Consider the following 21,926-nt stretch of genomic DNA (forward strand, 5'->3'; position numbering starts at 1 on the left):
AGGACAGTTGGTATATGAAGATATACACAGCAATGATGACATTCCAAACATACAAGCAGGGAGTGTATATGATAGATAAATGTTCATAAGGCTAACGCATCGTTCGCAGGCACTGGTAAAAATCGAATAGGACGAACCAGTCATATGGCTCCAACAATACGCTATAAGCCTCTTGTCAAGGGAAACGAACGTACTTCGTCCTTCACGCAGCCCGTAGCAACGAAAATCGTAGTCGGGTGTTTGGCATGGCTGTGTTAATAATTAAACATGGAAGACAGACATAGAGTCGAATCTCCTTTTTCTCTAACGCATGATGGATTCTGTTGCTGGAGCGTAGCTGGCCAATAGCAGGAAAGCCTTCAAATGTTAGCATCATCGTGTGAAGCTATATATAATTAGAATGTGTCGTTTCGGGAACCAAGTTTATACCAAGGATCGTGTGCCCTAAACCAGCAGAAAATTCCACGTATGCCTATAGATGCGTCAAAGGTCCATACACGTATATCATAGCCCGACGTTAACAACTCATCATGCAAAATAGATCTTTATTTAAATAAATAGGATTTGTTATTCAGCACACACGCATAGGGTGCATCTTGTTTTAGTCTATTTTCGTCAAATCGTCCTAGGGCGCAAGCAGAAAGTAAGACACTCTCGGCCGTCATTTCTTCATTGTGACCGTAGGTTGGGGTATATTCAGAAGATCACACAAATGGTTTCGAACAGCTCTGATCTCTCTGAATTTGTCTGGCTCATCACACACCCATTCGGTATCACTTAGCAGCGCCAAAACGACCTGTACAAACAACCGCAAAACACATAAGTACGAATTTACGAAGGCTCCTATTCTCATTTTATAGCACTCCTTATATATGATTTAAAATACATTTGACAATAATGTGCTCATCACTCACCTCGCAGTTCTCTTCAGGAACAGCTGCCGAATACACGAGTAGCGTTTCGTAAAGCTTACTTGCGGTTTGTTTTCGAACCTGAAACAGATGAGAGAACAAAATTAAAACGATTATTAGCTTTACTTGACCGAGCCGCCATAATTGTTTTTATTGTTAGCTAGATCTCTTACAACGGCATTTAATATTCCCTGTAGATCCTTCTGTATAGAGGACGTGAAGAGACTATTGTCCGCTCGCAGCTTGAATGGAGGGCTCCCTCGAAGCCTGAGCCTTTCACATGGTCTGCGCAGATGACTAATCGTTATCTTCTATTTCGCTTAGCTGTTCACGTGACCTGGCGTTGCGTTTCTACCAAAAAACATAATACGTGTATATCATGGATCTAAATAAACGGTTTCGATGCGTTAGAACAGAATACAGTCAAGTATAACGTCATATGACGAGACCTGGGGGCGACTCCCGGTTGCCAAAGCTCGCCCACATGTAATGTTGTCTTGTAATACAGACCGTCTTCGCTAAGAGCTTCAGCGGACAGATTCCTCACAAAATGCAAGCCAACTTGCAAACTTACAGCAAAACACGAAGCGCTTCATTTACCTATTCAAATTTCGAGTACAAATTTGTCTGCAAAATCGACTGACGGGGATCATCTCCAACCTTAGTCATCCTAATGTAATAGGCACCGTGTGCCTTTTGTGTTTTTTTTCTAAATTGCAATTAAGTGTGCAGGCAATCATAAGCCAATATAAACTATTGTAATATATTAATGTTTCGTATCTATGTGAGCTGAGCAACAAACAAACTCTTCTGCTTTAGCATTCCAAGTTTTTATTATGTACGGGACCTAGTTAAAGTCTTCGGTAAATAATAACAAAAAGCTGCTTTCGCGCGTTTCAAAATAGCGTATCCAAATGCCATTATTATCCGAAATTTTTTCAGTCTTCCCAAACTAAACTCTTACGGGCTTTTATTTAAAAAATTTCGTCAGAGACTTTGAAACCTGCGAGTTGCGTATAATCAAAAAAGGTCATAATTTCGTGTCGAGCTTCGGCCCCCAGTTACAATCAAGGCTGTGTTGACACACGTTGGTTACAATTGTTGTATAGTTATATTCATAGTACGACTTTCCTGATTCAACCATAACGATGTTATGATCTCATTGACTATAATGACCTTGAACGTTTAATCGGGAATCAATGCAAATACCGAACCAAGTATCACGCTCTCAACAGGACACAGGAAGGCTTCATTCTGTGTCATGTTGTTTTACAGAATATACGGGAAGCGTCATTGACTACAGGACAGCTAACCGGCCTGAAAACGATCTCCACGTTCTAGCGCCTGAAGCTTTTGGAACAAGGTTAAAAACGGTCCGGCTTAACTCCGCAGTCTATGTTCCGTTAACCGTAAGGCTGGCAATCGTTAAAGACGATGTATCTTTCTAAGCGTTTCTACTAACACACACAAAGCAGATCGTCGAAAACGACTAATACCGCTGCAAAAGAAACGTTGCCAAGAACGTTGCAATGATTTTGACAAGAAAAATAAGACTTTCCAAAAAACAAAATAGCAGACCTCAAAGTGCACCATCAAACAAATTGCAGAATGCTCGACTGCCCTGAAACTGCAGGCAGTTTAAGTCGGCTTTACATGGACCCCATCGGACCAATTGTGAAACCGGATCCAGAAGTCTTTTCCCCCAGGCACTGTTTGTAGATTCCAGAGGAAGCTCATCGGGAAGCGGGAGTTGAAATCGGTCTGAAGGTCAGTCCAAGGGCAAAGGCTGGAGCGCGAAACGACGGAGCGATTGAGAGTAGGTACGTCGGAGAAGGCAAAAGAGCTACACAAATGTGCACGAGCGCAGTGAAATGTAGAAGTAGTAACTCGAACTTTATTACTGTCTACTTTTACTGACATCGACGTTACCATGCGTCACCTGGAAGTCGGAAATCCGTTCAGCTTCAATGCGAATTTAAACAGCCTGGTGCTGCAGTATGCGAAACGCGAAAGCTAACCGAGAGTCTCTCAACTATGAAGCCGCTTTGTAACCTTCTTAAGAGGATCTGGCACAAGCGAATACTTGAATCGGTCCTTTGACAGTGCCTGGTACCGCAGGAGAACAGGTTGCAGGTATATGCAGAAAGGAAACCATACGAATCCCTGAGCAAAGAGGGTCAGCGACGTGCTTCACTAACTAGGCAATATTAATGGAACACTTTCGAGGCACCTATGCGACAGCGAACACCGAGGGACGAATAGTGCCCTTGTACACTGGTGCGTGCTATGGTGGCTGAGTTCTCTGTGTTTGAAGTTCTGCGGTCCCTAGAGCAGCTTAAGGCGAACAGGACGGTAAAGTAATACGAGTGTGACAACCTGATTTGCTGTGGACATTTAAAAAACAAAACTATTCAACGATTCTTTACAACAGGTACGCCTAATAATGATGCACTACTGAGCGTTACATCTAAAAAAAAATAGCAGTCGCTCGACTTATCTTCATTAAGGACAACTGCACGATCCAGCGTCACGACATGTGATATAATGATTGAGCAGGTACACCGTATATGTCGCAGACTACAACAGGCGTTTTTTTCTGTGTTCGCCGATTTTAAGTCCGCGTTTGATATGACCCCAGAGAGACAGCTTTACCAACGCTTGCAGAATGCGATGTTCCACGACGCGTATTGCGGTTGATCAAGGTGATACTATAAGAAAACTCGATGAACGTGCATGGAATGGCTCAGTTTAAACCATATGCATAATCAACAGGCATAGCACAAGGTGGTAATCTAGGTTTGCGGCTATTCTCGCTGCCGCTCAAGGACCAAGTTCCGTGTTAAATTCCTAGTAGGCCAAGTAAGTACATTACTTTATGCCGATGATTTTATCATTTTTGGTGGGACACTGGTTTTCTGGTTAGCAAGCTCTAGTAGCAGGACCGACGATGTACACGGATGAGGCTGGGTCAGCGGCTAACTCGGACAAAAGTCATAAAGATTCGCTGTGTTTCAATATTTCCAACATACTGCGAATAGGCAGAACGACCTTGAAGTACGTGAACAGCGTTGAGTTTGTAAAGGCGGTCGTGCTCTTGAACGATTAAGCCTTCATAAAGTACATCACGGATAGATTGCGGCGAAGGGTTAGGTGCACCGAGCTTTAGGTTTAGGAATTCCTAAATTTCAAAGTCTAGGGCTTTAAACTTTTAAATTGTAAAGTTTCTTATTTTTAAAATCATACGTTTATATAATTTTTATAAGGACAGATAACCATTGTTTTATAAAATGTTTTTTTCCGCAGATAAAGCGTTTATCTCATCCAAATATCTAAGGAAGTGCAGTTCAAAATGTCTAGATGTAATATCTCTCAAAATAACCATTTGACAGTATCAATAGAAAATACTACGATAACTGACAAAAAGCGTTCGACTTACTATCTTAGACGAGATCAAGTGTATTAGGTATTCTTTAGTATTTGACCATGGTTATATAATAATATGATCCATACAGTTGTAGCTACTAGGACACTTGCGCAAAAAAGGTAGCTGACCTGTGGGAAATGTTTATGTCCAAGAAGAATTGACAAGCGCTTGAGGCTTATAGCAGAGATTTCTTCGAATTGTAGCATCTCACAAAAAAGCTCAATGGACGAAAGGACCTGCAATATTAATACGACATATGCATACCTGTGAGAAATCTACACAAATAAGGTGTAAGCCAACTGTTCTCCATTAATAAATATGTATGATCAACGATACAGTTAGGGTCTATCGTTAGAGAGAGTGTGTGGCCGAACAATATATAATTTTTCTTGCATTCACAATCGGTCAGCTTACTAACTTTTATGTCCTGTCTGCAATCAAATATCAAATCCTACCTTATTCACGTCCTTGGTTCTTTGAATATTTTTCCAAATGAAGTCCATCAAAGATAGCATTGGCGACGAAGGTGCATTTGCTAGAACCCCCGTATTTAGCAAACGACCTACCCCGCGTGCCATAGGCGGAAATAGAAAACGGTTCTTCTGAAATAGTGGAAACTCTACAGCCTGTGCAAGGGTCGTTGCGAAGGCCGCCAGCGCTTCTCGATTATCCTGAAAATAATTCATTAATATATATTCACCTATTATTTGCTGCTATGACAGAAAGCGATTATCGTGATTCTAACGTTTTTTTTTTCATCAGTCGCTTTAAATAGTTAAAATGAAAAGAGTTATACCAATTTGTTTCAATCAAACGTATTCAAAAACGTAAAATCGTAAAGTGGGTGTGATGAAACATAGTATCATGATCGGATATATGTAAACATTGAAACCTGAAATAATGAACTACCTATTAGTACCTGTATTTCTTGGAGATATTTTAGGGCGGCTAGTTGCGCCTTCGTGCACTCTTTTTCTGTCTTCGCTCCTATTGCTACAAGTAACTGTACAACAAGATCCTGACGATAAGTGTCACACCGCAGAAGGCCACCCAACATATCTATACTGTCTTCCAAACTAAGGGCTTCACGGGCCTCTGCAGCGTGGGGCACAATCTCAGGACACGACTCCAAAAGCGTTTTAAACACACTTATTGCTGTTTCTGCCGAAGCGCGTTGTGCGTCCGCAATATGGCTAACAGTCTTCTGAAGGATTACACGATACAAATTCGAATCTAACATATTCAACTGTCCTTTGAGTGAAACGTGCACCAGTTGGTCTCTGAAGGCGTGCATTGCTGCAATGCGTGCATAGAGACCGACATCGAAAAAGGTCTCCGAAAGACTGTAGTCTTCCATTGCTAACCGTATGCACTCCAAGAACTCTTGCAGGTTAACCTTTGTCATCTTATCCTTACTTAAAAGCACTCGACATATATTACCCAAAGCGATGAGAGCCTCCTTTCTGGCTTCTACAAGTTTGTGGCCTTCACCTTGCGTGGCTTGCTGTAACGCTTTAAATAGCATGGGTGCGTGATGTACAATTATTGGCGGTGAAAGTTCTCCGAGGAAACGTGCATGCCCGCATCGTGCTTCAACACTCTCCCCTTGAAGCTGGTCGTAACTTCTTTTGAGTAGCACTGAACACTGGTCACATTCTGCTTCTACAAGATATTTTAGCATAGAAGTTAGCGCGCGTACTCCTTGGCGCTGAATAGACACGTCTGGATTGTCAAGACACCGTTCCCCCACATACCACCACATATCAAAAATCCGTGATGGTAGTACGGTGAAGCGGGATTCGGCGAGACAGCATATCATCTCGGAAAACATGCCTAGTGTTTGGTTATGCATAAATGATGAAAAAAATCGATCATCCTTGTACATTAATACCAGGTAAGTTAAATGCTGTTTCACATTTTCTGGAAGGGCGATATTGAGTCGACAAAGGGCCAAGGTAATCTGCCCTAGGGCGGGCAACGAACCAAGGCGCACATTAATATCAATGCTGGTACTGAACTCAAGTAGACTCCTATAAACAGTATGCAAAAATAATTTTGGTTCTAATCGAACCAACTCTTTGAGGGTTAGGGCAGCCAGATCCCGAATAGCTCTATCCCAATGAGTGATTTTTTTATGCACTAAGTGTTCTATTATACACCGCGTGTATTCTTTATATTCTGCCACTTTAACGCCGACCTGAAGATAGGCCCTATTCCGGACCCCGACGCTGGCATAGTCCGCAATTCGTACGAGATCAATCCCATTTGGAAAGTTGCCCAATCGCCCAACACACTCTTGGAAGGCAGCGCTGGCAGCCCTGCGCACGTTAACTTCTCTGTCAAAGCTCGCCAAACACAAAAGTTGGCCAGCTAGTTGATTAACAAACGGCTCCACAATTTTTGGGTCGTACGATCTTCCTAAGGTCCACGCGACATAACAGGCCGTGTCGCGCACGATACTGCCTACAGAACAGCTGCCACGCAATTCGTTATATACAAAGGCTTCAAGGAGAACAGAGACCACATTTGGTAAATGAAGGGGCAACAGCACTCCCCTTCTTCCAAATTCTGCCAGAGCCATGCAGCCGCCTTGCCACGAGCTTTCTCGATCTTTTTCTTCAAACAGGTTGAAGACCGAATTAATCAGGTCGTACGCGTAGTCTTTCGGGAGTCTCGAAGCAAGCCGCCCAATTCCTTTGGCGGCCGACCAACGTACAATAAGCACTCGATCTTCAAGTCCAGTCAGGAGTGAGTCCACAATTTGTTCGATCACCTCCGGAACTTCATCATCGTCATAGCTTTCATTTTCACCATTACCTTGAACCTGCAATGGTTTGCCAAGGAGTCCGCGCTTCTTCATGAGGTATCTCCACGGCGCCAGATTAGGAGACAGTTGGCATAAGCCTATTCTTTGAAGCAGTTTGAGGGCAAGCTTTCGTTCGAATTCTCGATCACTGTTGGCGCATTTCAGGGCGATGTTAAGCGCAGCTGAGGAATGATCTTGAAGGACTTCCCGTTTCGCGGTCTTAAATATGCTGCACACAGAAAGTAAGGCTGCCGCTCGCGCGAATTCTTCAGTTTCTCCCCGATTTATTGACAACTCTTCTTCGACCCAGTTGAGATACGGTTTAATGAAACGGCCGTGGATATCAGGTCGCGACAGAAAACAGCCCGCCATATAGGCAGCAATGACATTACACTTTAGCCTACTTCTAACATACGTACGGCAGATATCGAGAAAACGTTCTGTAACTGTTGGCTGGTCCCCTACGCCATCAAAGCGTTCTAGTGCAAAGGGTACTGTTGCCAATATGGAAAGCCACAAAAGAAGCACATAATGCGTCTGCCAGTTGGCTGCGTCTTGTGGCTTTTGAGCTCCCATATAACCGAGGACCTTTTCGATGTCGGCCACCTCATGTGGGAATAGATTGCGGACAACTTTATAACCGCGAGTTTTGATAATGAGTGACAGTAGCCGGCAAACTCCATGAAACCTGTCACTCGTAGGCGAGCTACGTGATAGAATCGCGATTGACATGTTAACAATATTGGGTAGTTCTTTATCCAAAAGGTGTGGCTGTTCATGGTATTGGTCGATCACATACTTGAACTTTTCGTAGATCTTGTCGAAATAACTACCTTCGTGTATTGGAATGTCTTCTTCGCCAAGTCGGTTTATCGTTTCCTTGACGTAATCTGCGTCCATAAATTCGTCGAGGGCGCACGCTAACCCCACCGGCATCTCATCATCCTTCTCTTGCGCGCACATTGTCAATTCCTCAGCTTAGGTACGGCCAGCGCCAGCCGCCCTCGCACTTACTGATACAATTCGATTAAATGTTTGCTATGGTAAATTACTAATAATATGAATAGCTGGCATGGCAAAGACCGGGCCGGACCTACGAACGAATTTGGTCAACAACACATGGGCGCCGCCATTGCTTGCTTTCATCGACTGCTGTGAAATAGGCTCCGCCCATTAACACTTACTAAAGTAACTTGTCGAAGTCCGTAAGTAAATTTATACTTAATTACTGTGTAAGAGTACTTTTTTCAAATATTAGTCGAACATTATACAAATGTGAGTGGAGGAACTCGATATTTACAAGCACTAGCATCAATTTGAAATAAGGCGCCATAGCCGGAAAAGCTCCCCTTTGTTCAGTCTCAACCACTGGGCCCTCTGGTGTGATTGGGAGCTGTTCCTCAAGCGGGCACATGATAAAAAAAGGCTCGTTCATTGGCGGGAGCCAGCTTCACTTACGCTACTAAGCAAAATTGTTTCCCTTTTCTACATGGGTAGTTAATCTGTAAGCGTTGGTAACATAGTCCACTTCAAATTCGATGCTTATCAAGTCTAAAATAGAAGCAACAGCAAAAGAATAAAAGTAACAAGCCATGGACATCTTACTATTTGTTGATAACGCTGTAATATAGTTTAAAAAAAATCGTCGTAGCTGGCTTTTTAAGAGCTCTTTCTTTCTGATGGAAATACTATCGTACTATAAAACGTGGATAATAATAAAAAAAATTAACACTCGCTTCGGACTCATTGCAATGTATTGGAAGCTGAGTGTTGTCTTCACCAAATTCATGTAAACAATCGATGTAAAGAAAAATTATTATATATATATATATATATGGGTTTTCGCCATATCGTATGAAAATGCTGGTTCAACAAAATAATACTTTAAAATAAAGTTCACCCAGTTAGGTCAGTGCAAAGAAACAGGCATATTTAATCAAGCAAAGATCCATAAAATTCGAATATAAAGCAGTACCTGCATTTAAAGGCTGTTTACATTCGGGTTTCAACGTTAATGCGGCGCTGTTGCAACACCACGCACTTTCAGAATTCTAGTGTGTCACTGTCAAAATAAAAACAGCTGTAATGTTATAAAAAAAAAAAGTATCTTTTACTTTACATCGTGGCTCATATTTATATAATAATTAATTTAGTTCATATAAAAAGTGGCTTTTGTTAGTCGCTTTTAGTTTGTTTCGAAATTGCTGGTCTCATTTTAATAAGAAAGTGCTCTCCATATTCTTCAGAACAACATGGTCGTATCTACTTTACCGCCGTCTGAGTTCTGTCACTTTCATAACTGCTTGTTTTTTTGAATAACGTTAAATATAGTCATTATTTAAATTAGCGAAATGCATTCATTCGCTTTCTAACGTCGTCTGCTGTTCAGTTCGTATCTCTCACAGTAATTCTCAGCGACGTGGTTGTAAACATCGATCGGGGGGAGTGCACGCACGATCAGCTTGCTAGTCGCCGCTGCTGTGGCTGGATAGAGGAGTGCTGATAGTAAGACCTGTGGGAGAGGCGACTGCCAATCTAGGTAGCTATATTATCCAGCGGAGGACATGAGTGTTGGTGTGGACGAAAGCAAGCCAATGGAGGCCACTCGAGATGGATCGCTTTCCGCCGAAATTCAAAAAGCCCATCAGGGTACTCAGCCCGAGGGACAGGTCAGTTCAATCAGTGATTTTCCCTCTTCTTTTTTTATTAGCCGGTGATGGATCGTAAAGAGAGAGCGCAACTTGTTTGAAACTCAATAGCCCCGCCGAACAGCCGTCGTCACTGTGACAAGCAGGTGCAACAGCCCCAGCTGATCTTTGCCGCCGTGGCTGACCGCAAGCGCGTCAACGAGTTTTACGCTTGATGATGCATTTCACCCGTTGGCCAGTGTCGATAGAGTACCTTTGTCCGCACTGGAGATTGCGTACCTCGCGCTTTCTCTGGGAACTCAGCAATCGCGATTTACCCAGGTGGCAAATATGGACAAAGTAAATGTTGAAAAGGTGATTTAATTGTGTAAAAAGTGGGAACACTTCACATTGTCAGTATGAACTATAGACAAATTGCATTTATGATTATTACCTACAGGTCTTATATCGGAATGGACTCCTGGAGATATATTTTTGATTTACATTGCTTCAGCAAGCGAAACGTTAGTCCTGGGTGTTAGGGCTTAGTCCTTGGTATAAGGCCAAACCCAATCGTAAACCAAAGTTCGAATCTATTGTTTGGTAAATGACGGTATTTATAGTGTGTAGATTGTACCTGATGACAGACATCTTAAAATTGTCACTTCGATTGCCGGTCGATATTAAACTGGATAGCTCACTCAAGAACATCTTTCGAAGAAAGTGAGCGACGTTCAGACCAGATACAAATCTTGTTTTCCAAAGATGAACAATAGGAAGCTGAATAGCGGAAGTGTCTTCGGGGCATCTTGAGCAACGATTACTTTAGCTAGATACCGAAACTTTCGATTTACGAATACTATATTTAGATAGCCACTAAGTGATGAAGTGTCGTTTGGGTGATTATAAAATGTTGTGTTATAAAATGTATTGAATGCTGCCCATCTTGACCCGCGCCGCTCTAGTTGTTCTTTACGATACCATAATCCTTCGCTCTTATCCAAGGGGCAACAAAGAATAAACTAATGGTCAACCTGGCAAGCCAAGTGGTGTTCTTGTCTAAATTATATCTCTTTGAACTTAATATGTATTGATTTGCCACAGTGCAGCTAGCCATCGTTATCAAAGTGATCAATACTAGATTTCGATTGTGTACACGACGACATGCTATGTAAACTTTGATGTTGGCAAAAAGATATCATCTAGTCAGGAGAACTAAATGCTCCAAGCTTTACGTCCGGCACTACCATAAGACATGCCATCAGAAGGCTAATTCCAGGCACGACACAATGTGTTTATTCCCAGATTTGAACCTAGACCACCACGTATCCTTAAGATTAACAAGCAGACAGCTGGCTCACCTCGAGCCCTTCAACTTGGGCTTGCTAATAGCATCCACTAATGTTTGTCGCCTCCTGCAGTAACAACAACAATAAGGATGATAATGATGATCAACAAACAAACATGAAATCTCTCAGTTTATGCATGTTAACTAGGGCCCTGTTTAATTTCTGCTACAAGAATAATTAGCTGCGTACTAATTATCAACGGAAATTACACCACTAAACATTGACACCTGTAATAAAATGTGTTTGTCATTGCAGCGTCGTTCAGAAAAGGGGGTGACGCAGCGTTGTAGCCTTCGGGTCCTTTCCATTTTTCAACATAAAAAAAGACGTTTACCTGTAAAGAAATTATTTGCACTCGTACCGTTGCGAAGACGCTCTTGGCATGAAAAGTGATCATGCCATTTTCTTGGCAAAGAAAATGGCATGATCTGGTCAGGGAAATATCATGCACAAAGATCCCCACCAAATTATAGCGATCTCAGCAGCTACAACTACTCCTAACAAAGAAAGAAGATGAAGAGGCCTCCAGAAAACGATTTTAGTTCTACAGTTAAGGGGAGATTCGATGTTGCGTGCATAGTCTGCGCTGTTTAGATAATCAGTTATCACGAAACTGTTCGAAACGTCCACTATCTATGAATTTGTATTAAATGATTGGATTTACTCTCCGTATCTCTCTGTCGGTAAAAGGCTGTTGATACTTCCCTTTGTCTTCATATTCCTTGAACTTTTCGACAACTAAAAGCCACAATCGAATAGAAGAATAAAAGATAACGAAAAATTAAGAATGATAAATTATGCATTGCTAATGTATTTTTTCTACTTCCGGAAGTAGCGCTTCTTTCGTTGCTCTGCTTAGGTATTATCGATAGCTATGACTTGCAACTGCCGTCATAGCTGCCTACGGTGCCGCTTGGCAGGCCACCGGACAACGGCCACAATACCAGAGTATTTTGAGCGCGAGTGGCACGTGGCTCCACTCTGAATAGCGTAAGACTTGGTAATTCAAGAGATAATGTTTTCGACGTTAGAGCGAAGAGACAACATCGATAGACCTACAGACAAACCGCTCACTTAGCATTGGCCTTGACTGCTTGCTAGCAATGACTTTCTAATTTTGTTTTTAGCTCTTAACAAAAGTTATTATCTTTTAATATTTTCAAGTTGTGTCTATGTCGTCTCCGTAGTGTAATCAAATTTATAGAGCATTCGGCTATGCCATTAGTCATCCTTAGATGAATAGAAACAATTGTACCTTCTTGTCCTGTAGGTCCTGGTAGGCATGCAATAACCTTCTACGATTTAGCGGTAGGACAGTGATTCTTGTACCAACTGATACATTACTTGCTGCGTATAAATGTTATATCATTGACATTTCTTTCGTAATAAGGCTTGGGTTAATTGCGGCCTCAGTAAATTGTTGAATGATTTGTAGTATGATACGTGTTGTTTTCATGAAGGTGTTAAAGATAGTGTTAAAACAAATTATACTTGAAGGGTGATAAAGGCCCACTGGAAGAATTGCGAAAGAGTTTTGTATTAACTAAACCAAAGATGTTAATTTCATTTTCGTTTACCATTGATACGATGTGAAACGTTTATCATTTCTCTTTAATTTAAACTACCATACTTAAAAATCATTGATTTTTAGGGTATTTTATTGCATTTTGCAAAGAGATGCAGGAATCCAGATACACTGCAGGCAGTCATTGCCGTTATGTTAGGTTATTGCAGTAATTTTAAATTTATTAAACTTCATAAACAAGCTTTGTGTCGACCTTGTTTCGTTGTCTCTCATAGCCACTTCCAGTGCAGGATGCACTTTCGGCGTCCGCGAAGACCATCAGCGAAATCGAAGCGCTCGGTGGTAGTTCAACAGATGCGCGCGCGCGAGGCGACGGACCTAGTAGACCAGTTGTACCTGGGAGCTCTACCGAAACAGCTGTAGATCGGTCCCAGGACAATACAAGGTCTGCTGAAAACAGCACTGCCATAAATGGCGGCAGATATTTGCCACGTATGCTTACGAAAGAGTGAGTAAACGACGTGCGTATTGGACGGACAGAAATGAGACAAATATTAATCCATTCTATTAATATAGTGGTCTCGTTATCATTACCGATATGACTCTTTGTACGCGTTCACTTTATTATGTAACGAATTTAATGTCTACGTTGGCGTGCCTAATATAGTATTTAAAGCTTCTATGAGGTATACTCTCCTTATCACATCTGATAGATCCCAGTCATTTGATGAGGTGCGGAAGTTGCTGGAGCAGATTGTCGTGTCAAAAATGTCCGAAGCGGCCTCTGAAAGTCGATACGCTGGGGCGCAAGCTTTAACTCTTCGGCCGCTTGATACGCTTGGAAATGCTGTTGTCTCAGCTCACGCGCTGGCAGCATACGCCTCGACACTTGATATCGGTACGCTAAGGAAGCTTACCGCACACGTCGTTGCAGATACTGGATTTTGGTTGGCCAGGACGTTCAGGTGTGGAACTATAGTCACACATTTTGCAAAAAATCAGCATTTCAAATATTCATGTTGCGAATTTTTGTAAAAAATAGGGTATTTTTGTACATCAAATCAAAATTAAAAAAAAAAAAGATAGACACAGAAAGGATTCTTCTTAACCGGTCAATAAGAAAGAGGCACAATGAATTGGTTGGCGTGCAAAGAAAAAACTGCTCATATCGACGGGACTTACTCACGTGCTTCAAAATCATTCCACTCGGATTAAAACCAACAAATTACCTGAGCAAATTTTAAAATGTAATGTATCTTATTGTTATTATGATCCCAGGTTTCATGATAGTTGTATGTTTTGTCATGACGAGTCCCGCGAAGGTCTTATACGTGTCGTGCAAATGTTACTTCATCTCAAATACGATAAATACGCCGTCGATGCCTATCAGGTAAATCTCTTGGCTGATAGAATGATGTTAGCCACCTTCCTTATAGATTGCTATTAAGAGCGTCAATGTATTTTTACATTGCACAAGATTACATGTTGGTACACGCTAGATGAAGATTCCTTACAATCCTTAATGGTTGGTTTTACTAAGTGAGCTAGCGGTGGCGGTTGGGACCGCAAGATATCCACCGATCCACCGTTCATCGTAACGGAGAGCAGTGAGGTACGTGGTGCAGCCAAGCTTCTTAAATAGCGTCTGTGTGAAGCATTGAGAATTTTCTCCCTCCTCAGTTTTCATAGGGAAAGCTCTAATTTCACACTGTTTTTTACGTCCTATATAGACGTTATATTCAAAGCCTCCGTGTATTTACGTCGGCCAGGCAGCGGAGCAAGAGACCGCACCTGGACGAGCATCAGTGGGACACGCGCTTTGCGCTGCTTTGGGACTGCCAAGGGCATGCCTTAGGGTTATACCATCGCTTAATAACAGCACTGGCTTCAACAAAATGGTATGTATTCTTCAAAATATTGCTAGCCAATAAAATTAACGGTCAATACAATAGCATCACTAAAAAGCTACCCGTGACAGATATCAATGGCCTCCAAACTTAGACCTCGAGATCTTTTCGCTCCTCACCGTACGCTTAGTAATATTTCTTCTCACTGAATTGTCTATTTGTAAAAAAAAATACCGGCCACTTTTGCTTTTCATTAACATTAACACACGTTCTAACAATTTCATATTGACCTGCAATTTGTCACAAGAAACAGATCTTTTGCGAAGAGACATGCGCTCTGGCGGGAGCAATGTCGAATCATAGGACACATGCAATTACCTAAAAATTAAGTGAGTTTGTCTTTTCGACGGCTTCCATATTGGAAAATTACCATGCAAATTAGAATGATATCTAAGAGAAGACTATACTTGCATCAGGTAACTTCTATAATGGCGACTGAATGAGACTATTGAAATTATGAAACATTACCTAGATAACATTCTATAGAAACTACCGCTAAAAACGACAACTTATTGTAAATTAGATCAATGTGTGGGTAATTTACAAACGTGTCAAATAACTTTAGAGAAAATGTGGGAGGGTAGCGCTCGCAGTGATATGGACAAAAAGTCATTAATATCCCTGATAGCGGCAGTCGTCCTCTAGGTCTTGGTCACTGGGTCTCATATCATTTTTTTCCATTCTCTCTCCAAATTGAGTTGCCCAACGCGCTGATTCCGCAAAAATCTGGTGCCGTAATTTTCTTTTTTTAGCTTGAATTCGTGGATAAAATGCTAATAGGTTTCGGTGTTGTAAGTCGTCTCAGCTTCTCAACAAATAGCGGTTGTTTGTAGACAGTCTCTCGCTAAAACGCGAATAGCCAAACTGATTTATATACGCTAGCAGACATTTCCGCCTCCTATAGGTGAATGATCGACCATTTGCGTCTCAATGTGACACCCAGGTAGATACAGTACCGCGCTTCCGAATCTACCGTGGCAAACCTTCATTGCGTCACACGTTCACAGTTTAGTATGAAGTTCGTTGACGTATTTCGAAATTTTATCGAATCGTAACGATCAAAGAGGGGTCGCCTGCATATAGAAGATCGAACAACGGGTATTGCTTCTCGATCTCGTTCGGTAGAACACTGAGAATAATTCAAATTGTCACTTTGAGTTACCTCTATGCTTTGCCCAAAGGGAAATGTTTAGCATGAGCTTTACGACGCTTTGGTGAGATCCGCGTGAACCAGCTTAAAAAACGTAGCAATCCTAAGGGCTATGTTAAATACAATTATGATATACGAGTATTGATGCGGACTGCTAAGGGTACGCTTCAGAAGTGTCGAGCTAACCGGGTAAGTGGATTGTCACGATCCAGTTATTGGATGTTAATGAGCCTAAGGTATTGGGAGAGACTGTTTGTGAAGAGGTAAAACAAGAAAGCTAGTTCACAACGTCTTTGCTTCCAAATATTGCTACTGTTAGTATATAGTTTTTGCCGTTGCACCTGAACAAGGCCAATCCTCGACAAGTATTAAAAAGAAACCGTTAAGTTTACAGATAAGAGGATCTGCTACGGATGCTCATTACGAATCGAACTCTGATCCGGGAGTTGTTGTTACGCGATATTCTGTCGATGACAGCCATATTGTTTTGATTGAGATTAATAGGGATTTCTTTGTTTTAGATCCAATGGAACGACGAGTGAAAAGGGACGAACGGGCTAAAAAGAGCTGTCGCTTTGCCGTGCATCCATTCTCCGCGCGAAAGCAGGCTTCTAGGTGTTTCAGATTCGGGGCAATTGTGTTGTACACATATATATATAACTTATATAACCTATGCGGCGCAAACGATTCTCTATAATCTTTTTGACACTGAGATATTGTGTTATGGAACTGTATAATACATGAAGTTTTTTAGAGCTATCAGCAAAGGTGCATATATGAAATAAGATTTTCTTTCTGTAAAATAGGGAGACGGTGCTCCTGGGACGGCCTGCAGAGAAGAACAACGGTAGAATCCACGTACTTCGACGCATGTAGTTTCTAAGTTTCCGTGAGAACTAACACTTCAACTTTGCTGAAAGCGAGCGGTGTAAAAAATTGTAAACGGAAGCACTTTGGCAGTTGCACCACTTGAAGTTTCTCTCTGCTGCAATTGTAATGATATCTGTAGCGGTCGTCCCGCCCAACTTTTTAACTTCTTACCTGCGCGTTTCGTAAAGCGGCACCGATCACTCGAGAGTGTGGTTTGGGAGTGCGCTTTTTCCTCCTTTTACGAGCTGCTCGAAAAATATTGTTAACGGGCACAGCATTGCCGAAGTTTTGCTTCGGATATCGCGGCTCGTAGTTGCACTCACGTTGTGTATTGTCGGCTACAGTTGGGACGTCATTTCTGTCATTGTGATCGCCCTCTTTCTGACAGCCGTCACGAATATTGACGTCACCTTTGAGCTTTATGTATTAGAAAACCGTTCCGTGTTGAGCGACGGTTGCGGCCAGTTTTTACGCGGTTTCGCCATCGATCTTTGATAGGTAGATTTTCGGTTAGCAACGCAGCTCGCGTACGGGTGAGCTTTAAGAACGACTCAAAGCTATTTAGCTTCAAGAACTCGAATCAGGTTCTCGTCACCCATTCCGCAGCGTAAATGCAGCGAAAGATGACCAGTGTTGCGTCGGGAACTTTTGTTGTCATAACCAGACTAATAAATTGGGGAATTTTCCTTCGTTAGAAACTGAGACACCCACTGGAGCACCATCTCTGTGCTAATTGAACTTGTGATCAGTTCTTTTTGTACAATATGGCAAGTACAATAAAAACAATACAACACAACGGTATTGCGGTAGCCTACAACCCATGCAACTGTAAAATCTCTCGGCCGTTACATGACCAGGGAGAAGAGCATTGGCACGCTCCGGCTTGTTCCTGATCCATGGACCTTTAGACAGCCTGGCTGCTTGACGAACAACTGACACTCTTATTTTAAAGACAAACATTTATAGGACGCCCTGGAAAACCTCGTGTACCTTTAAGGACCTCCGTAGAAGCGAAGCGTGCATTGGGAACTGTTGACTGACACCAGTCAGATTTTATGGAAGATCTTGTCGCTGTTGACTGTCTAGAGATGTGGTTTTGTCACTGACCTGCGAGCGCTTTATTTGGTATGTTGAAAGGATATAGATAGAGGGGAACCTCACGTATAAAGATGTCGTTATATGCCCATACATCTTAAATGATGTGGCGCAGCTTCTATCGTACACAACAGCTATCATCGATAGCAGTCCCGCTGCACGCTTGTTGAATGCTGCATGAAAAGTTTCGTCTGGTTTTGCAGAACATTTCGATATTGGAGAGGCAAATGGAACAAGACCTAAACAAGGGTTGTGTACCGCTGATTGTATTGGCCCAGGCCGGTACAGGTCAATGTGGACAGAAAGAGCACTTTGAAAGGCTATTTCAGTTGTGTCAAGAGCGCAACCTCTGGCTACATGTTGAAGGGCATTCGCTGGCGGCTCTTGCACTTGGGGCGGAAACGAATACAGTAAGTCGCTATTTTAACTTATTATAGTAATAAAACATGCCGGTTATTTGTAGTAAGTGCAAATGGTATCACTAAATTAACTGCGCATATTTTAAACCATAGTCGAGCTGTACGCGTCAATTGAAAACAATTTTATATTGCCTTTGGCTTTAGCAATTGCGATGTGCTGACTCGATGACGCTCCCGGTAGGAAGCTGGCTGGGAGTTCCCTCATTGCCGTACGTGACCCTGTATCGGCAACATAATTCAGCCTTGGCTCACGCTGCTGGACTCACTTTATTTAATATCCACTCAAAACTTCACTGCCTTCCATTATGGGCCACTCTACAGTGCCTAGGACAGAAGGGGCTTTTCGACAGAATTGCTCACTGCTTCAAACAGGTAATCGCTTTAACTGAGTGATTTACTTATTAAACGATAGGCATGAGTGTCTAATAATAACAGTATTTCTTATCCAACTAAACTGATTGGTCTCGATTACAGTCGGACTTGCTGGTTACTACCTTGGAGTCGATAGGTCCCTGTATAGAGATAATAGGGCGGTCCCGTTTTGCTGCTGTTGGATCTAATGCTTCTACTGAAGACCATATTTCTGTAGTGGAACGGGCCGCTCGTGCTACAAATCCTGTGGCACTATTTGACGCTGTGCAGCCTATTGTGACTTTCCGTTTCCGACAAACGTTTCCCTCTGCCGCCGATGCCTGTACGTTCAATTAACTTTGTACGACCAATTTAGTGGCTTAGCATGTACTTTTGTGAATCTATAATGTTTACGACATCTTGCATGCGATAGACGTTAGTTATTAGAATGATTTTTTTGTCGTAGACAATTGCGCTGCTTGCGGCAGTACTTTTTATGGGGTGATTACAAATGCAGTGTAGGTATATTTGTTAACAAATGGCTTGTACTCAATAGAAAAAATTGGATCTTTTTTTCTGCACAACTGAAGCCAAAACAATTTTTCAGCTTCTGATTACAGTAATACGGACAATGAAAAAGGGATGCAACTCTCCGAAAGCTACATGAATAATCTCAATCTATGGCTCGGACAGATGGTCAATCGTGAGGTTCCACAGGTGACTATCGAGCTAACTGAAGTTGAAGGCCATGGTATCTGCGTCAAATTCAGTCCTCTCGAAAGTGCACACCGTATGTATATGTACTCCATCGCTTCTTGAAAAATAAGTCATTCCTATCAAACGGTACGCCAAGTTTTTGTAAAACCCTAAATGTTGAGTTCGATCGTTGATCTAGAAGGCTGTCGGTGCTATTTTCACAAACGATGTCGAGACCATGTTGTGCTATCCCAGTCGTTTGGAGAAGTAATATATGACGTATATCTGCCTATCTTCCAAATCTTCCAGTTCAAGGTACCACGATGTGCGATATGGAGAACTTCTGTAAGACTTTGGAGGGGCACGTAGCGATTCTATCAGCTATGGTTGTTCATAAAAAGAAGTTTCACCGTCTTCTAGCTGGTGACCACCACGAATTTGGCCGTTATCTAGAACTTGTAGAAATTAGTGACTGGGCTGGATTAGGTGGGGTAAGATATATTCCTGAGGCATGGGCAACTACACCCGCCTCTGTCGATCAATTGAAAGGCAAAAGAGAAGCTGCAAATAGCACAATCAGTAAAACAGTACCGATGTCGGAGTCCGACCGTGATCTGATCAATCAAGTCAACCAGCAGCTCGTGGCCAGACTTCGAGCATCAGATTCTGCGTTTTCATTAGGTGAGTTGCACGCCTCTTGTGCCTTTAGCCAATTTTCTTTACATTTGCGGGCCATTATCCGCCATTTGTGCGCTATACGACGAAATTGTTATATGGTTGAAATTGTCTATTTACTACAGTAATTAAGTGGTCGAGCCTTAACAAGAGATCATGCGGTGTCTGTTTAATGTAAGTTCGCACAATAATATTATGCTTTACTGTAGGTGAGGGCGCAAATGGGTTGGTGTGCATACGTTTTGGGATGGTAACAGAGGACCTGGCAGTGGAAGAGCTCCTGCACATGGTTCTCGCTGCAGGTCGGGAACTTGAGGAAAGTTGTAAACAGCTGGAAGAGATGTCTGAACTAGTCCGGCAGGCCGTCGAGGAGGCCAATGCAGCACTGGAACGAGAGAACGAGGAGCGTATCTACCAGGAAGGATTGCTCAAGCATGTGCCGATATTCGGAAGTCTTCTCCAGTGGTGGAGCCCACCTAGCGACGAAGGGGCCGGAATAAAGGTATTAGCAAATGTTGTCTTTTGTTAATAACATAATAATCGGATGATTATGCCGTATGTTTAGACCAAAATATAGAATAATAAGTGGCTTGTGCTCTTCAATAGGGCCGAAGTTTCAACCTGACGTCGGGTATGGTGGAAACCACGGAGAACACGTATAAATACCACATGCAGATGAAGAGTGAGGCCCCTGCACCAAACACCCCGCCGCCTCAACAACAAATTCAGATACAAACGGGCAGCGGAGCGGGAATAGCTCAACGGGTAGGAGCACCATCGCATCCTTCGGCGCAGAGTTCACAGACAATCAGCGCAGCGCAACAACAGCACGCACCATTATCACCGCATTCGAGAACAAATTCACAAGCAAGTTACTTTGCTTTGTAAATTCTTATTATTTCATCGTTGCTTTCGAAACGCAGCCGTTTATGTGAATAAACATTGTCTAGATTTAAGTATCTACGCGTGCAAAACGAACTTAACAAATATAGTATGTTAGGCATGCATAACTGTGATTAACATTGAGACAAGCTTGTTTTAATGTCTTTTCAGGGGTCTCAACGCTCGTAGGCACCTTCACCATGAACATGCACTATTTAAATGCAAAGTAATCATAAGTAGAAGCCAGCGTTAGTTTTTTGTTTCTTTAAGGAGTTATGAGAGGAAAAGTTACTGGGAGCGTTTATTGTGGAAAGCTTAAAGTGGGTCGAGGATGGCTTTTTTCAATTAAGTTTGAACTGGATTGTGTAGTGATTTTTTGCCGACTTAGGGATCTACTGCATGCAGTAAATCAACGAATGCGTTGCTCTGACTAGCGTTGACCTGCCGATACCTACGGTATGAAGGAACCTGAGCCTTCGGATGTATATTTAAGCTATTACACAGTGCCTTCGAGATACTTCGACCTGTGAAACAGAAGCCGCTGTAATCACGTTGCACAGCGTAATATATTCGGAAGACACTGGGCATGTTATTTAGACGTGTTACTGGGATATATCTTTATTTCTACTTTATACACGGTTTGGCAATTGAGGAAATTGAACCATGTAGAATGATGGATCTAATGAGGACATTTGTTAGTTCTATCAACCGTTAGTAGAATCAAGGATTCGTCGAAGGAGTTTTTTTGATTTGAAGCGTAGTCTTGATTTGTCGGAGTCGACGGCGCAAACCGATGGATTTTAAATAATGACAACCAAATGAACATCTCTATTTAAATACACATGGTCTCTCGTTGATGATATTATATAATAATAACTATTTTGCAGTGCGAGATAAATAAATCTGTCACATATGTAACATTTACTTGAATCTCTCGAAAATTATTATTTCTCTATTGTTATTCAACTATATATATATAATCAATAAACTGGATTATATCTAAGATTCTGGGAATTCTATTTAAAATTTGTCGTGAGAACACGGCTCTACCGGACAAACACCGACGAAGCCAAGGCTGTGTATTTTTTTTTTTCGGTTATTGATTATGACTTTGGTTATGGGCTGCTTGTAGCTATGCGGGCGGCAAGCCAGATTCAATACAATTGGGACTGAGCTGTTTAGCTAACGAGCGTTATATCGCATATAGTGTTGGCCTTTACGCGTGGTTCATTTGTGGAC

At 42.1% G+C, this 21,926-nt stretch overlaps 2 protein-coding genes across 5 annotated transcripts; one reads left to right on the top strand and one right to left on the bottom strand.

Moving 5' to 3' along the window:
- Positions 1–517: 517 nt before the first annotated feature.
- On the bottom strand, positions 518–8,279 carry Tbcd (tubulin folding cofactor D). Its single transcript, XM_022788770.2, has 5 exons — positions 5,255–8,279; positions 4,791–5,006; positions 4,464–4,571; positions 915–992; positions 518–796 (listed from the first exon to the last, which is right to left on the bottom strand). The coding sequence occupies exons 1-5, from the start codon at positions 8,102–8,104 to the stop codon at positions 662–664; spliced, it is 3,387 nt and encodes a 1,128-aa protein (XP_022644505.1). The 5' UTR covers positions 8,105–8,279; the 3' UTR covers positions 518–661.
- A 1,289-nt stretch (positions 8,280–9,568) lies between these two features.
- Positions 9,569–21,690, top strand: LOC111243355 (pyridoxal-dependent decarboxylase domain-containing protein 1). Of its 4 annotated transcripts, none has more exons than XM_022788774.2 (13): positions 9,569–9,810; positions 12,918–13,150; positions 13,356–13,607; positions 13,921–14,032; positions 14,373–14,540; positions 17,868–18,074; positions 18,228–18,455; positions 18,558–18,777; positions 19,042–19,224; positions 19,440–19,811; positions 20,015–20,307; positions 20,412–20,570; positions 20,859–21,690. In XM_022788774.2, exons 1-13 carry the CDS (start codon positions 9,706–9,708, stop codon positions 20,874–20,876), a joined length of 2,550 nt encoding a protein of 849 aa, XP_022644509.1. In that variant the 5' UTR covers positions 9,569–9,705; the 3' UTR covers positions 20,877–21,690. The 4 variants fall into 4 exon arrangements, with proteins under 4 accessions (XP_022644509.1, XP_022644506.1, XP_022644507.1 ...); XM_022788771.2 differs by having other exon boundaries at positions 9,570–9,810; positions 20,412–20,672; XM_022788772.2 differs by lacking the exon at positions 9,569–9,810 and adding an exon at positions 9,858–10,143 and having other exon boundaries at positions 20,412–20,672.
- Positions 21,691–21,926: the final 236 nt, after the last annotated feature.

This window comes from Varroa destructor, unplaced genomic scaffold, assembly GCF_002443255.2.
Source record: "Varroa destructor unplaced genomic scaffold, Vdes_3.0 BEIS01000001.1, whole genome shotgun sequence".
Lineage (NCBI taxonomy): Eukaryota > Metazoa > Arthropoda > Arachnida > Mesostigmata > Varroidae > Varroa > Varroa destructor.